The 15744-nt window shown below is 37.4% G+C and overlaps 1 protein-coding gene across 3 annotated transcripts in view; it reads left to right on the top strand.

Annotated features, from left to right (window-relative positions):
• Positions 1 to 14908, top strand: part of LOC126484182 (uncharacterized) — a 166327-nt gene extending 151419 nt beyond the window's left edge. For 2 of the 3 annotated variants that reach the window (XM_050107593.1, XM_050107591.1), the window contains one exon: positions 10208 to 14907. In XM_050107593.1, coding sequence (XP_049963550.1) covers positions 10208 to 12598 — 2391 coding nt within the window. In that variant the 3' untranslated portion in view covers positions 12599 to 14907. Of the gene's footprint in view, positions 1 to 10207 lie in introns of all 3 variants that reach the window. The other variant, XM_050107592.1, reaches the window with a different exon arrangement.
• Positions 14909 to 15744: the final 836 nt, after the last annotated feature.

Below are 15744 nucleotides of genomic sequence, written 5' to 3'. Positions count from 1 at the left end.
ATTTACAACTGATGTTGCCCTCCCTCCTACCTAGGATATCCTTAATACGATTGTGGAGCACACTGTTCCTGATGCAAATAAACCTGGTTTTACTAGTATGATTCAGTCTGAAAGTATATTTTATAATGAAAGAGATTTTTATCTTTTAATTTTTACAAACTTACTCTTTCTTAGCAACCTCTTTTCTGTGTTATTTAAGTAATTCTTTACTGTTCAGTACATATTATTTAAGATGTTTGTTTTAACTCTCTTTTTAAACATGTTGGTTTTAATATATTTCATGTCTGTGGCCAGTTTATTGTAGAGCTTGAGTCTGTGCTTGCTTTTTGTTTCATTTTTCTCAGTGCATATAATTCAAGTTTGGTTCTCGTTCCTCAATCATGACTAGTGCTGTTAGTTCAGTTATTAGTTGCATTTTTCCTAATGTACGTAATGGGTTGGTAGATGTTCTCTGATTGTGCAGTCACAATCCCCAACTCTTTAAAAATATTTGTACTTTGAGGCCAGTTACTATTCTTAGTTATTATTCATGTGACCCATTTATGTATTTTAAGTCTTGTGGTAGTTTATTTGCACTTGAGCCCAAAAAATTATACCATAGGTAAGGACTGAGTATACATAAGAATAGTATGTAACTAAGAGACAGTTGCTGTTTTACACTGACGACAGGACTCTTAAGGTCATAACAAGCTGATGACATTCATTTTGCTAGTATCTTTGTGTGCTCATGTATTGTCAACTGACAGTCAACATTCATCCATAAAAATTTTGTGTTTGTTACACATTCTATGGAATTACCATCTACATTTAAAATGGGTTTGCAATAACTCGAGACTTTTGACAGTTCCATGCAGAGCGAGTGGAGGGGTGCAGTATTCCTGTACATGCTAGGAGTGCCACGCATACTTTTGGCACGTAGTCATTAATTTGCCTTCAGTGAAGAAGTGTTAAGTAACTAAAAATTATACCAAAGATGCTACCTACACCAATGAATAATTTATGGTGTAAGAAGCTTGTGTCCAAGAGAGGAATCAAATTTTAACAATAGCTGCTTTCATCTGCATTTCCACCTCACTAAAACTTTTTATGAGTTGTTGCCACCATGGCCCATATAAGTTCTGTGAGATTAAAATTGGTGTGGCATGGAAGAATCCTGAGTACATTATACTGTTTCACTATAGTCAGTTCCCGAGCCTGATAGCATGTTTCTTTTTGGCTTGTATAGCTTTATAAGTTTGATGAAGTTGACCTTTCCATGCTAGGTTCAGGTTTCTCTGATGATATGTACCTGAAACAAATTATCCACTTTCTTCCATTGCCCATTGCCAAAACTTTTTGTCAACACAGTGGAATGTGATAGTGCATTGTCCATTACTATTGTTGAATTTGGGAGAATATTTTGTAAAATAAAATTAGAAAACCATTCTATGGAAAAACTGTCATTCTTTTCCTCATCATGGTCCCCTTGCTTTCTGGAATAAAACAGCAATAAACAGTTTGGACTGAAGCCATGATATGAGCCATGTGAAGGATGATTGTATAGCCATTGATTCCTGTCGGTGCTTTCATTGTTCCTTTGGCTGTTTGATCCACCCAGACATTTGTCAACCTTTGAAATGCATTAATCTATGTGTCGTCAAGCCACACAATGTATTCAAACAAAATGCTCCTCGTAGCTTTCAGATCTGGCTTCTCCATGCCATGATCTCAATTCTCTTGGTGATAAATTTCCGATATAAAAACTTTTGGTGACCAAAACCTAGCTTGTGAAGACATTTTGCAGAGGTAACTTACTTCTGATAAAGAGCTCCTCTCCTTGGGGCTAAAGAGAAGTGTGTTTAATGTAAGGTACTCCTTGCATTGATAACAGCCATACATGTCTGTATATGGCATCCTGCTACAGTGCAACTGTCTTGTTCCCAAATCTGTTGTGATTTAGTTTTTTGCCACTCTCTCCATGAGAGAATGACTTTGTGATGCCTCATCAACTTCATCTTCCTTTCTGTCCTTCCTTTCGGTTCTCAAAACCACAGATCCAAGAATGTTAAGTACAACGGCTTTTCTACCCACCACTCTTGAAGCATCTAAAATCAGACCCTCACTATTTGCTATCATATTGAAAGTACTCACACACAAAGCAGCCAAATCTGTCCCTTGTCTGTGTATTTGAATTCTGCTTCCAACAATCAATACTTTTGAAGCCAGTGAAAGTGTTCTTGGATAACTTCTTTTATGGCAAACCTCATATTGGGACATCTCATACTGTTACTAACAAAATGGTAATCCTAAAATATTTGATTCACAATCACAGCAGACAAACACACTCCATTGCTTGGATTACACTTTGTGAGGTTGCTCTTCGTTGCTCAGTTTACCGATGATTACTCCTTTTCTTGGCTGTGATGGATTCTTTCATTATTATTATTATTGTTTGAGAATCATTTAGGTGGATTTAATTAAGCACAGTGGATTGAGATGTCACTATGAGTTTATTATATTCTCTGTCAAAAGGTATTACTGAATTATGGTGACAAAATAATCATCCAATTTCAGTTTCATTAATGCTTCAATCTTGGATGATATTCTCTACTTGAGAATCATTGTGCAATATTCTTCTGACATGTATCTGTAAAATTCAGTACACTGCCTTCTGCTTTCTTTCAAATTCTTCCTCTGACTGAGTGTTTGGTACTGACCAGATCTATGGACTCCATTTTAACATCTGCCACGCTGTAGTATGCTCAAAAATGAGTAATCATGAACCTCATTGAGTTCAGATATCCATAACTGCATGTTGTCGCTCCTCACAGATGTATTTATTTTTTCTCGTACCTATCGAGATGCAGCAGTGGTGACCTCACAGCTTCACTGCTAGAGCTGAGGAAATGGAAGCAACTGATTTGTGAACCAAATGTTACTGTTTACTGACGGCATGGCAGTAGGGTGGACTATACATGCCGAGCCAGTTGTGGTGTGGGAGTAAAGCTGACTCATCATTGGTGTTGTCTTGTTGTCTGGGCAGTGGGCGCCATGGTCTTCCACTAGTCAAAGTGGTCAAAAGTCACATGTTATTTTAATCACACTAAAGTGTGACAGAACTATTTTCCTACTCAGACTGAAATGAATGAAATTAACACTGAACGTGTTATTTCAATAAATGGAAAATGCAAGATGAAATAATGACAATTATTTTATTGCTCAGACTGAAATGAATGAAATTAACACTGAACGTGTTATTTCAATAAATGGAAAATGCAAGATGAAATAATGACAATTATTTTATTGCTTATTGACCAGTAGTAAACATTTTTGAAGTTTTAATTTACTGCCTGTAACAGGAATTCTGATGTTCACTTGCTATGGCAGTATTGCTATCAGTTGTTTTCCTGTGCCCAACATTGTCTGGGAAGTCATTGATGTATAGTATATGAAGAAGATTAATGATCCTAAGATACCATCTTGAAGGAACTCATATAGTAGGGTTGCCATCTTCTGCAACACCTCAGTATGGGACTCCACTGATAAATCCAAATTTTTACACTGAGCAACTGTTATTTTATTAATGGAAGGACATGGACAATGTAGTAATTAGAAAACGTAGGTTAATCACTGTAGTGTAAAATTGTGTCTTAATAACTTAGAATGTAATTACTGCAAGTATTTTTAAACACTTATGGAGCATTAAAAATGCTAAACATGTAAGAGTAACATATCAATCCATCATGAGACTACCCTCAGTGAAAATCGTTTTACTTATTTCACTGACTTTAGTTAACGGTTTTTTGACATTCTTAATGATTTCAAAAAAAAGTTCCTGCAGTTGTAACTGTAAGTTAGAACATCCACATTTTGCGTACAAGAAATTGTTATTTATGTGTGCTAGCCATGGATATTTCTTCTTTTGTCTTTCTAAATAAACACATAGCCTTTTTACCCACCTAGGAAGTGAACTGTTGTTACTTTGACATTAACTATTTTAGTTCAAGAAACAACTAGCATCACATGTTGACTGTTGACAATTGACAGCAATTGACTGTGTGTAATTTAGTTGGTTCAGAGCTTCATTTTGTGTTGGCTCATATAAAAAAAATGCACTGTTCATAGTTGTAACCCTCAAAAATGAGAAATCCCTAACTCTACAGAATGATCGGCACACATCCTACACTAACATAGTTTGGATTTGATAAATTTTTTATGAAACATTTCTTTTTGTTTTGTGCCCATACTATTTGCATTCTCGGTGTCCTGTTTTCTGGACATAATGTACTAGTTTTCTTATTATTATAACACTATTTTTGTCAGCTACACACTTGAGCTTCAATAGGCACACTAGCAAATAAAAGAGATTAAAAGAACACAACATAATATATGTGATGATAAAATTAGCAGTCGCACATTCCAATTTCATCTTCACCATATTTTGGAAATGGATCCCAAGACATAGCATTTTCAAAAATTATCACAAGAAACAGCCAACACATTCAAGCTATGCAGCATACAAATATCTTTGTCCACAAAAAGAAAGTTGTACAATAGACTGACACACTTTGCCAATATGAATCCAGTGAATTCTCCATTCATGTCAGATGTAAAATGAACGTACAAGTTTTGCATTTTTTTGTAATACCAGGTGCTTATAATGAAACTGACAGTGTTCCGAGTGCTACAGTATAGGCTGTATACATCACAGGCTGCTGAAACATTAGGTATGTTCATTAATGCTGAAAAAATAATAGTTCCACTTTCTGCCTCCAGGTGAAATATGGCCCTGCAAGCAGTCAGAATGTGGTGTGGGTGCAGAAAAAGGGGAGGAATGATGAAACAGATGATAATGGTGGTTGTGGCATGTTTATTATAATATGGTCACAAGTCACAACATGTGTTCAATATGATCTCCCGACTCAGCACCATTTTGTGTCTGTAACACGCTGTGACTGACAGCTGTGGAGAAGGCTAACCAAAGACTGTGTTTTATTGGCAGGACACTTAGAAAATGTAACAGACATACTAAGGAGAGTGCCTACACTACACTTGTCCATCCTCTTTTAGAATACTGCTGCACAGTGTGGAATCCTTACCAGATAGGACTGATCGAGTACATCAAAAAAATTCAAAAAAAAGGCAGCATGTTTTGTATTATTGCGAAATATGGGAGAGAGTTCACAGAAATGATACAGGATTTGGGCTGGACATCATTAAAAGAAAGGCGTTTTTCATTGTGACGGAATCTTCTCATGAAATTCCAATCACCAGCTTTCTCCTCTGAATGCGAAAATATTTTGTTGACACTGACCTACATAGGGAGGAATGATCACCACGATAAAATAAGGGAAATCAGAGCTCACACAGAAAGATATAGGTGTTCATTCTTTTCGTGCGCTGTATATGATTGGAATAATAGAGAACTGTGAAGGAGGTTCATGAACCCTCTGCCAGGCACTTAAATGTGATTTGCAGAGTATCCCTGTAGATGTAGATGCTTGCTGCAAACATGGTGTAATCAGAGAGATACGCTGTAGCATGCTATCCTTCAGACCAGCAAGAGTCTGGATACATCCCTTACAGACATTATCTTTTAGATAGCCTCAAAACTAGAAGCCACATGGATTTAGGATGCTGTATCTGGACGGCCATACATCTTGAAATTGCCTAGAGATGATAAGTTCATTACTGAAGGTTTCTCAGAGCAAATCTTCCACCTGACAAGCAACATGTGATTTTGCTTCATCTTGCTTGAAAAGAATAGTGTGGATACATTTGTATTTTCAAAACTGGGATCGCATGTTGCACAAGGAGGTTCTTATAATATGCAATTATCACTGTACACCTAACAGACCCACAAGGTGTCATCTCCCTGAAGAAAAATGGACCAAGAAGTAGTAGCTGAGTGCGTCATTGTTCCTGCACAAAATGTGGTTGAGTAGTGACCCATATGTTACAGTTCTGTGCATTCACAGCACCATACAGAGAAAAATTTTCCTCAGCTGCCCAAAGAATACTCCATAGCCACATGTCATCGATTTCTGTGCATGTAAAAAAATGAATGGCAAAGTCACAGTGCTACAGCCTATCTTAGGGCTTTATTTGGCACACATTCTGAGTCTTGTTGGGATAACAGTGTAAGATGTGCTGCAGAATCTTTTAAACTGTTGACCAGGGGAGTGACAGTTCCTTTGACACAGCATGAACACTGGCTGCAGAATTTTAGGCATGTATTGCATGGTTGGGTATAGCTACAGCAACTTCAACAACCGCTATGGGAAAGGAGCACCCCATTTCTCAGCTGCACCTTCTAATCACGGTTCTTCAAATGTCTTGATCATATTCTGTAGCCCATTTATTGATATGGGGCCCTTCACAGCTCTTTCTGTTGGCGATATTCGCACACTGCATCAGTGCTGTTGCTGCCGTTCTGATAAAACAACTTTACCAGCAGTACATGGTCTATCTTTTCAACAGCTATTCTGTTTTGTATGGAAAACTTCAATCTTCTTAACCCTTTACACTAATGGTCATCTCAAAAAAGAAATCACCACACATTTCCAAGTGACAAAACAGCATACTGGCATCAAAACTGGAAACATTTCACATTCTTACTGCTTACAGCACCATATTTTTACCTGGTGGCAGAAAGTGGAACTATTGGTTTTTCTCCCCTCCAGCATGCTCACTGAGTGTACTGATTAAAAATGACTGTACCTATGACATTTCAGCGTCCTGTAACATATGCAGTCTGCACTACAGCACCTGGAACACCATCATGATACCTGCAACATATCAGTAGCATGGACAAAATTTTCTGTTGTGTGTTTTACGTTATAGAATATAGCAGAATATTTGCTGAAAGCCAATGAATTTCACATCATCTCTGAGTAGCATTTACACCAGTTGCCCTATATGGCTCCATCTAGCATAATGCAAGTTATTCCCTTATGTCTTAACACACATACTGTGCCCTGTCATCCTGTCCCTTCTTTAATTAGTTTTTTTCCGTGTATTCTTTTCCTTGCCAATTCTGTGGAGGAGTACCTCATCTCTTGTTGTCCCAGTCTATCTAATTTTCAGCATACTCCTGTAACAGCATGTTCCAAATAGTTTTATTCTCTTCTTTTCCGATTCTTGCACAGTCCATGATTAACTTCCTTACAATACTGTGCTCCAGATATACATTCTTAGAAATTTCCTCCTCAGTTGTAGTGAGGGCTGCTCTCTACACTTGTGCTACTCAACTTCTTACATCCTCATTGCTGCATCCATCATCCAGTATTTTGCTTCCAGGGTAGTAGGATTCTTTTGCTTCGTCTACTATGTTATAGGTACTCTCATTTTTGCTATTCCTCATTACTTCCAACCTCTCTCTGTTTGTATTCTGTGGTGTTAGACTGTTCATTTCATTCAGAAGGTCCTGTAATTCTTCCTCACTGAAGATTGCAATATCATTAGCAAGTCTTAAGATTGATACCCTTTCATCCTGAATGCTAATCCCACTCTTGATCTTTTATTTTATTTTTGTCATTGTCGGTGTATAGATTTGACAGTAGGGAACTAAGACTGCATCTTTGCCTTAAATCTTTTTTGACTTAAATATTTTTTTTTACTTCGACCACTTCTATTAATCTTCCATTGTTAGTGTACATCCTTAGTTCTTGTAATACTGTATATTACCTATCTTTCCCTATCAATTATACTTATTTGTCTTAGAATTTCAAACATCTTCTATCATTTCATGTTGCTGAACACATTTTATAGGTGAACAAAGACTAAGATGATGTCACTATTTTTGTATAAATCTTGCCTTCATTCAACATCAGAATGGTCTCTATCAAAGCCTAACTCTGATAGTCATCTGACAGATCCCCAGTTTTCTTTTCCATTGTTCTGTCTATCATTCTTGAAAGCAACTTGGACATGTGAGCTGTTAAATTGATTGTGTGGTACTTCTCTCTTGTATCTACCTTTGCCGTCCGTCTTTGGGATTGTGTGAATGACATCATTCAGAAAGTCCAGTGGCATGTCTCCCACAATATAACTTCCACACACTTACTTGATTAGTTGTTTAGTAATCACTTCCCCCCATGATTTTAGAAACTCTGAAGGAATATTAGCTTTGCGTTCAGCCTTGTCTGATCACCAGTCTTCCTAATTTTTGTTAAACTCCAATTTTAGTACTGGATCCCTCCTGTCTTCTACATAAACATATATATCTTCTTCTGTCATGTCACCAGACAATTTCTCCACCTCATAGAGGCCATTAATGTACTCTTTCAACCTATCTGCAGTATTATCTGTATTTAACAGTGGAATTCCTTTCACACTTTTAATGTTGTCACCCATGCTTTTAGTTTCACTGTAAATTATTTTGACTTTTCTGTAAGCTGAATATGGCTTTCTAATGACCATTGTATGTCCAATTTCTTCTCATTTTCCCTACAGTTGTTTCACTTTAGTTTTGCTGCACTTCTTATTGATTTCATTCCTTCATTGACTTCTATCCCTCTGTTCCTTCCTGCTCATGAACATTTTTGTATTATGTGGTTGATTACTTGGAGTATTTCTTCTGTTACACAAGGATTTTTCACCGTTGCCTTGCTTCTGCCTATATTTGTTTGTTCAACTTCTGTGATTGCCTTTTTTAGGGACATCCATTTCCCATCAACTGAACTGCCCCCCCCCCCCCCCCCCCCTTGTTGTATTTATTATAATACCACATACAGACTAAATCATCATCATTCCTCTTTACTTTAGTATCGCACTTCTTTCCACCTAAAGATTCTCTTAAACTTCAGTCTACTCTTCCTCATTACTAAATTATGATTCGAGTCTGTATCTTTTCCTGGATAGGCCTTAAAATCCATCATCTTTTTCGGAATCACTATTTTACCGTGATACAATCCAGCTGGCAGCTTCTCATGTCTCCAGGCCTTTGCCAAATATGCCTCCTCCTCTTGCAATTCTTAAGCAGTGTATTTGCTCCCAGAATGAATTTTCACTTTGCAGTAGATTGTGCACTGAGTTGTGATATTCTGACAGATTAAAACCGTGTGCTGGACCAGAACTCAAACCTGAAAGCTTCGCCTTTTGCAGGTGGGTATTCCACTGACTGGGCTATCCAAGCGTCTCATGACTGCTATCTGCAGTTTAGTGCAAAAAATCAAGGAGCCTCCATCATTCTTACTGCTGTGGTTGTATTCTTTAGTTATTCTATCTTTTATCCATTCTCCAACTGCAGCATTCCAGTCTCCCATATGATATTTGCATCTCTCTTAACACAAGATTAAACCTGTCACTAAACTGTTCACAGTAACTCACTCTTTGCCCCACCTTCCTGTTCATAATGAATCATGCTCCATTATACGATATTTGGTGGTTGTTGATGTTACCATATATGTGTATGACTAGAAACCCTTAGCTTCTTTATATTTCATTTCACTGAATCTTGCTATATATAGATTGAGAATTTGTATTCTCCTTTTCAGACTTTATTATTTCCTTACCACATTCTGACATTTCATTCTCCAACTTGTAGAATATTACTATTTTGTTAGTTTTCCAGCCTTTTTCTCATGCTCTCTTCCCCATTGACAGTCCCCTCCGGGACTGTAAACTATGGTCAGTGGTAGCTGCAGTGTGTCTGTTAAGTGAGTTTCTCAGACCTGAGAGACAGGTTACACTTTTTTGTTCTTCTTTTGTGGTAGGCCATTTGAAATATAGTATGCTGTTGCTATTAGAGTATACAGTGGTTTGCAGTACTTGTAACATACCGTCAGTGTGACATAAATAAGCTTACATTGAAGACACATTGAAAACAATGATTTTAAAGTCCAATACAATAACAACGCCAAAAGTTTTGGTTTTACAGCCCTTGGGGAAATATTAATATTCTATAATATTTATTATGTTGATCAGAAATCTGCTATCACAGTTCTTGAATCCAGTGATATTATTCCTCGTTCCAAATTTCTATGGCTCCTATGCGTGTGAAAATATTCAGAATAATAGTAGTAGCACATAATTTGATTAATGTTAAAAATAAAGGCTTGAAGTGCAATGCAATAGTATGAGACTTTGCATTTGAAATCTAATAAGAGAACAACATAAAAGTTACTTAAAATAATATTCATGTGTATGTGTAGTACTTATTTGTGTTCATTGTTGCTGCCATGTTACAGGCTTTTAGTGAAATTGAGTGATTATCCTTTCATTTCAGGGGAAGCCAATAGAAGTCATCAATTCCAGATCCAAGCCAGAAGAGACATTCAACATTACAGAATTTCTAAAGTCCTTAATACCATCATCCAGCACAACAACAACAGCAACAGCAATTCCAGGTCTCACATTGGATGAAGATGAGCCGGAACCAGAGCCTGCACCACTGCAGAAGCAGATTTCGTATACTTCAGACACAGAAATTCAGAGTACTTCAAATACAGACTATGATTATCCTCCTCTTAGTACATCATCAAGTCCTTTGCAGCCACCACCAATGCCTCCAAATCTGTTCCCACTGGAGGAGACGACAACATACAAATATGAAACAAATCAAGAAACTGAAGATTCATGGAATACAAAACTCCCTCCAAAGTTTCCAACATGGAGCGACACAAACCCTGCATGGCAAACAGATTCTGGGGAGAAAGTTAGTGAATGGATGCCTGTGTTGCCAGTGAATAAAGTTCCCATACAGGATCTCGACACACCAGAGTCCCCACCAATGTATGAAAAAGAAGGTTTCAGTGATCCTGTTGAATACGATGACTCTATTGTAAATTCTACAATGGTCTCAGCTTCTGCAGATGTAGATCACCGCACCTTAGTTCCCCTACCTTTGGCCAGTGCTGGTGCTGCTGAAGAGCCTGCTCCATTGAATGAGCCTTTGGAAGATACAGATCACCGTTTGTTGATCCATATTCCTGCCCCTAATCACAACAAGAAAGATGTTGATCACCGACCAGCACTACACCGGAAGAAGGATATTGACCACAGGAACCTGATTAGTTTGACAGGCTCACCTGTCCGGGATACGCATGCACCTCTTGTACCACCCCCAACACCTCCAGTTCTCTCCTGGCTTCGCGAAGACCAGGATTACAGAGCTGGAAAAATTATCTCAGCATCGGAAAATTCAGTTGAGAATGAAGTTAGTTCTGATGGTGATGTGGACTACAGGAAACCTTCTATTAAAGTTATTCCTCACAAGAACAATATTGGAGATTTGGACCGTACACAGTATCGAGAACAGTCATCAAGATTAGATGCAAACAGATCAGATGATGGAGTTCTTTCAGATGATACTGAGCAAGTAAAGGCAATGCATATATCACCACTTCGGAACAGAGATGACAATGAAGATGCTAAAACACCAACAAAAACATTTCCACACAAACGAGATGAAACACAGGATAATGTGGAGAGTGTTGATATGGAGATGAGTGATGAAGAAGTTAGTGAAACAAATGAAAATGTTGCTAGTTCTTCAATGGGAGATGGTGTTAAACTTGATGAGGATATTGCCCCACTGCCACAGGTTACCAGTAAGACGGTGTCATTCAATATAAATAACCAATCAAAAGTTTTGTTTAATTCACCTCTTAGTGAAGTTGGTGAAGGGTCACCAAAGACACGAAATAGAGTTTTTGGGTGTCATAAAATCCCTACTATTGGTGGTTCAGCACCAGTTCCACGTCTGAGAAATACTCCACCACCGAATGTAACATCTCCAAGGAGTTCTGTGAGAACAGCTTTACTTGCACCTCCACCCCCCCCTCCTCCACCTCCTCCACCACCGTTGCCTCCAGAAACCTCTGGAGGAGCTACAAGCACAACCACTGTAGGTATTACATCTCTTTGTGATCTTTTGTCAGCTAATGCTAAAAACATAAATGTAGCAGAATCTACAGAGACTAATGATGTCCGAAATGGGCAATTGAAGGACACAGAATCCCTCACTGAAAACAGCAACCTAAGTAGACTAACTGATGATGCAATCTGGAATAGTCTTCCTGATTTGGAAGCTATCACAGAACTTCTGAATTCTAGTAGTGGTACTTCACAGAGTTCAAACTCACTAAATGTTAGCAAAGAACATTCAGAATGGATAGAAGATTCACCAGCCAAGACGACTGAAAGCAATGGAACTGGATCAGGTATAGAGACTATTGTTACTGCATCAAACACTCCATCAGTGCAGAAACCACCTGATCAACCATGGTGTGTCCCTGCATTTAGCACAAATGAGAATGAACCTTGGTTGAATGATGAGATACCTGGATTTGAATCTCATGATCCCTTGAGGGTTCATCAGTCAGACAGGGGTAGGATGATCCGAGGCAGGGGAATGGGTCCTCTTAGAGGTTTCCAAAATCCCCCTCCACCTGGCCCCCCTGGACCACCTATGGCACCTCCACCAGGGTCGGTGCCTCCTCCAATGATGAGGGGCCCGTTTAATCCTCGAATGAGACCAGGGTGGTCAGGACCAAGAAGGAATGTCCCGCCACCTCCGAGATTTCCATTTCGTCCCCCACATGATCCGAATGTTGGACGAGGTTTCTTCAGACCATTTCGGGGCAATATGTCTAGGCCATATGGTGGTGGATGGTGAGGCAGCAAGCCATAAAACTGAGGTACAAGGGTAGCTCGTGTAAAATTGTTCATTGTCATTGTAAATGATGTGTATGTTTTCTGTGATAATTTTTCACATTATAAGAGCATTATGGAATCATTGATTGTTGTAATGTGAATAGCAATTTGAATGTTTTGTACCAAAAATGAGAAGATCGCAGTTCCTGGATCCTGTGTGTAAATAAAACTGTTGCTGTGAATTAGTGTTCCATTAAGAGCACCTGCAGAAACATGATTTGGTAAAAAAAGTGCTGTTGCCTCACATTCTGTTGTATAACTCATATTACATTCATTACAACATACCAACAAGTGTGATTGATCAAGAAATATTCCTTTTGTACCTGATTAATGTTGGTGATGAATGTATTTCTATTGAATTTAGACTGGAACCAACATGTTACGTCCCCTCCTCCTATTTTTTGTTGTCTTTCACTATCATTTAATTTCTGGCTCCATGTTGGTGTTCCTGGTCCACTACCCAAGATGTAGGAGACTCATATTTCTGTTCCTGTCATACAAAATAATAGAATGTCTGTAACAATGGGCAATATATTTATTTCACAAGTGATAAAATATGTAACTGTTGTCAAGGACTTAACAGTGCTGAACAAGCTCTGATGACTCAGTACTGGCTTGATTTGTGTTTTATATACTGAAAACAATATTTCTGTCTTGTAAATTTTAAACAAAGCATACGAAATTTGTAAATATTCTTCTTGTTGAAGTTTTTATAATTTTTTAAAAACCTTTGTGTAAGTGGGGTCGTATATAAGCTCATTTCACTTGTTTAACAGACTGTAAGTGTACTACACTTTTAAAGAAGAAAATATATTGTGGCAGTGAGCTTTGCAGCGTGGAAAATTTGAAATATTAAGAGATATCTGTAAATTTTATGATGTTAACCTGTGGTGTTATCACAAGTTCACATCTTAGTTGTTAATTGTTTTATGTAGAGATCTTGCACAATAATAGTCTTGCTTTGATCAACCTGTCTAGTTCATAGAGGGTTACTGAAGAAGCACTACTTTATTGTGTGAATGTAGAGTTGAAAGTGATAGAAACTAATGAAGTGAGCAGTTGTTCATTGCATTTTATTCATTGTAATGAATGTTCTAGATGTACAGAATTCATTCCCTTGGAGAATGAGGTAATTAAAAAAGTTTGATAACCAAACAAAATGGTTTATTATGACAAGCTTTAGTGTGCCATGTATGACTGCTGTTTTTAGCACCAGTAGTACAATGTATTCATCTTGAGTTCCTTTCATCTGTCTTACAGCATCCACTGCTGGGATTTCCTGTTTGTTTAACAGAAAGATAGAACTGATGAGCTTTCTAGTCAGCAGTTTTGAATGCCCCCCCCCCCCCCTCTCTCTCTCTCTCTCCACCTCCCCCTTCTCCTTTTCTTTAGTAGAAGAAATCTCTTAGAACCTAAATGTTCTAACTTATGATGATGAGTATATTTCAGCATTGTTTACAAGATATCTATGTTCATTTTAGAATTCAGTTATTTCTGTTTGGTGATATGTTTTTCATCTAAACTTTGGTTGTACCACAAAAGAAGAGTGAATTATATGTGAAGGAAGCTGTTGATAGTAGAAGTGGCCTTGGAAATTGTTTAGAATACTTTTAAATGCACACAGAACAGGCACAGCCAAAAATAGCTGCTTATATTTGCAGTTCAACAGAATAATATTTTCAAAAGGTAGTCTCACATCTAACTGGTCACAGTTCTGGCATTTGTATAAACACTTTTATGTAACCATAATCACTATTTCATTTGTTTTGTATGTGAATTTCATGTACAATTTTATGTTCTAAGAGGAAACATATTTTGAACAGAAATTTCAAGGAGCCATTGCTGTCTTACCCTGGCATGTTTAATGTGAACTGGACTTAGTTTTTTAGTTATATTCTGATGGTTGTCTGTTGCTAAGTTGAGAAAATTTTGTATGTAATAATTCACTTTTAATTGCACTAAAATTTGTATTGTATATATAAAATGTACAATAGACTCCATTCATTTTAATTATTCATTCAGCGTGGTGATATGAGCAAGTTTGCCATGTTTGTAAAGATTAGAAGAACATGATACAAATACTGAAAATCTGGTCATAGTGTACATTACAGTTGAGCTTTGATTTTTTCTGGAGTGTGCACAGTTACTTGGGAGTGAAGAGCCACATTTAGTTGAGTTATACATTTCTAATGTAGTTTTTTTTTTTCATGAGAAACAAGCTGTTTATTCATTGATGTTCCATTATCAGTCTCATCACTTTTTTCTTCCGTCTCCTCTTTTCACCTACTGTCTTCTTACAAATTTAAGGTCTATTGTGTGTGATAATGTTACCACAAGTTGACTGCATCAAAGAAGAAAAATTTCCTTGTGATTTATCATGTCATTCCTGAAGCTTCTGATGTCTGATATTAACATACTACCTGTCCAACAATAGAGCTCATGCTCTCATGTAAAGTGTACTTTGCAGAATAAGTTTTAAAGCTTCATATATTTACAGAGAAAAATTGTCAACACTGAAATTACATGTAACAATAGTGCAATATGGAGACAGAAACACAATTGGCTTTGGGACCGAGGAATTCATTCTTCAGGAGTTGAAGGGAAGAGGAGGAAAGGGAAAACTCAGCACTGTCTTAAAAGACAAGGTAACATTGATAAGCCAGTCAGGATTTGTGGATGTGGGAGATACCCTAGAAATCACTAGATGATTGGAACAATGGGTTTCGTTTTAGGTCTAGGTGTAGAGAATTGTGACAGTGCTGGACTAAAGACTGTAGCAACCATGTTTGAGATGTGAAGGTGACATTGTTACATCCCTGTTTCTTTTTTTCTATTATGATCTTTCAATTTCCTTTCTGTCTATCTTTCATTTTTGTTTGTACGCCCTTCTGCCCAATTGGTATTAAGTAAAGGTAGGTAGAAATGAAATTGAAACATCTTAATATTAATAATAAAAAAAAAGAAATGGGAAAATAACATAAAAAATTGTTAGTTAATATCTCCTCTCACATGTTTTTTGGACTTCAAGAAATTAGTTACATGTTCTTTTCATTTTACCACAAAATAGTTCATTCCTACAGAGCATTCTATTCCTTTCTAATGTGCAGT

Source organism: Schistocerca serialis, chromosome 6 (assembly GCF_023864345.2).
Source record: "Schistocerca serialis cubense isolate TAMUIC-IGC-003099 chromosome 6, iqSchSeri2.2, whole genome shotgun sequence".
Lineage (NCBI taxonomy): Eukaryota > Metazoa > Arthropoda > Insecta > Orthoptera > Acrididae > Schistocerca > Schistocerca serialis.
The sequence above is the reverse complement of the archived record's forward strand: the minus strand, read 5'-3'. Positions and strand labels throughout refer to the sequence as shown.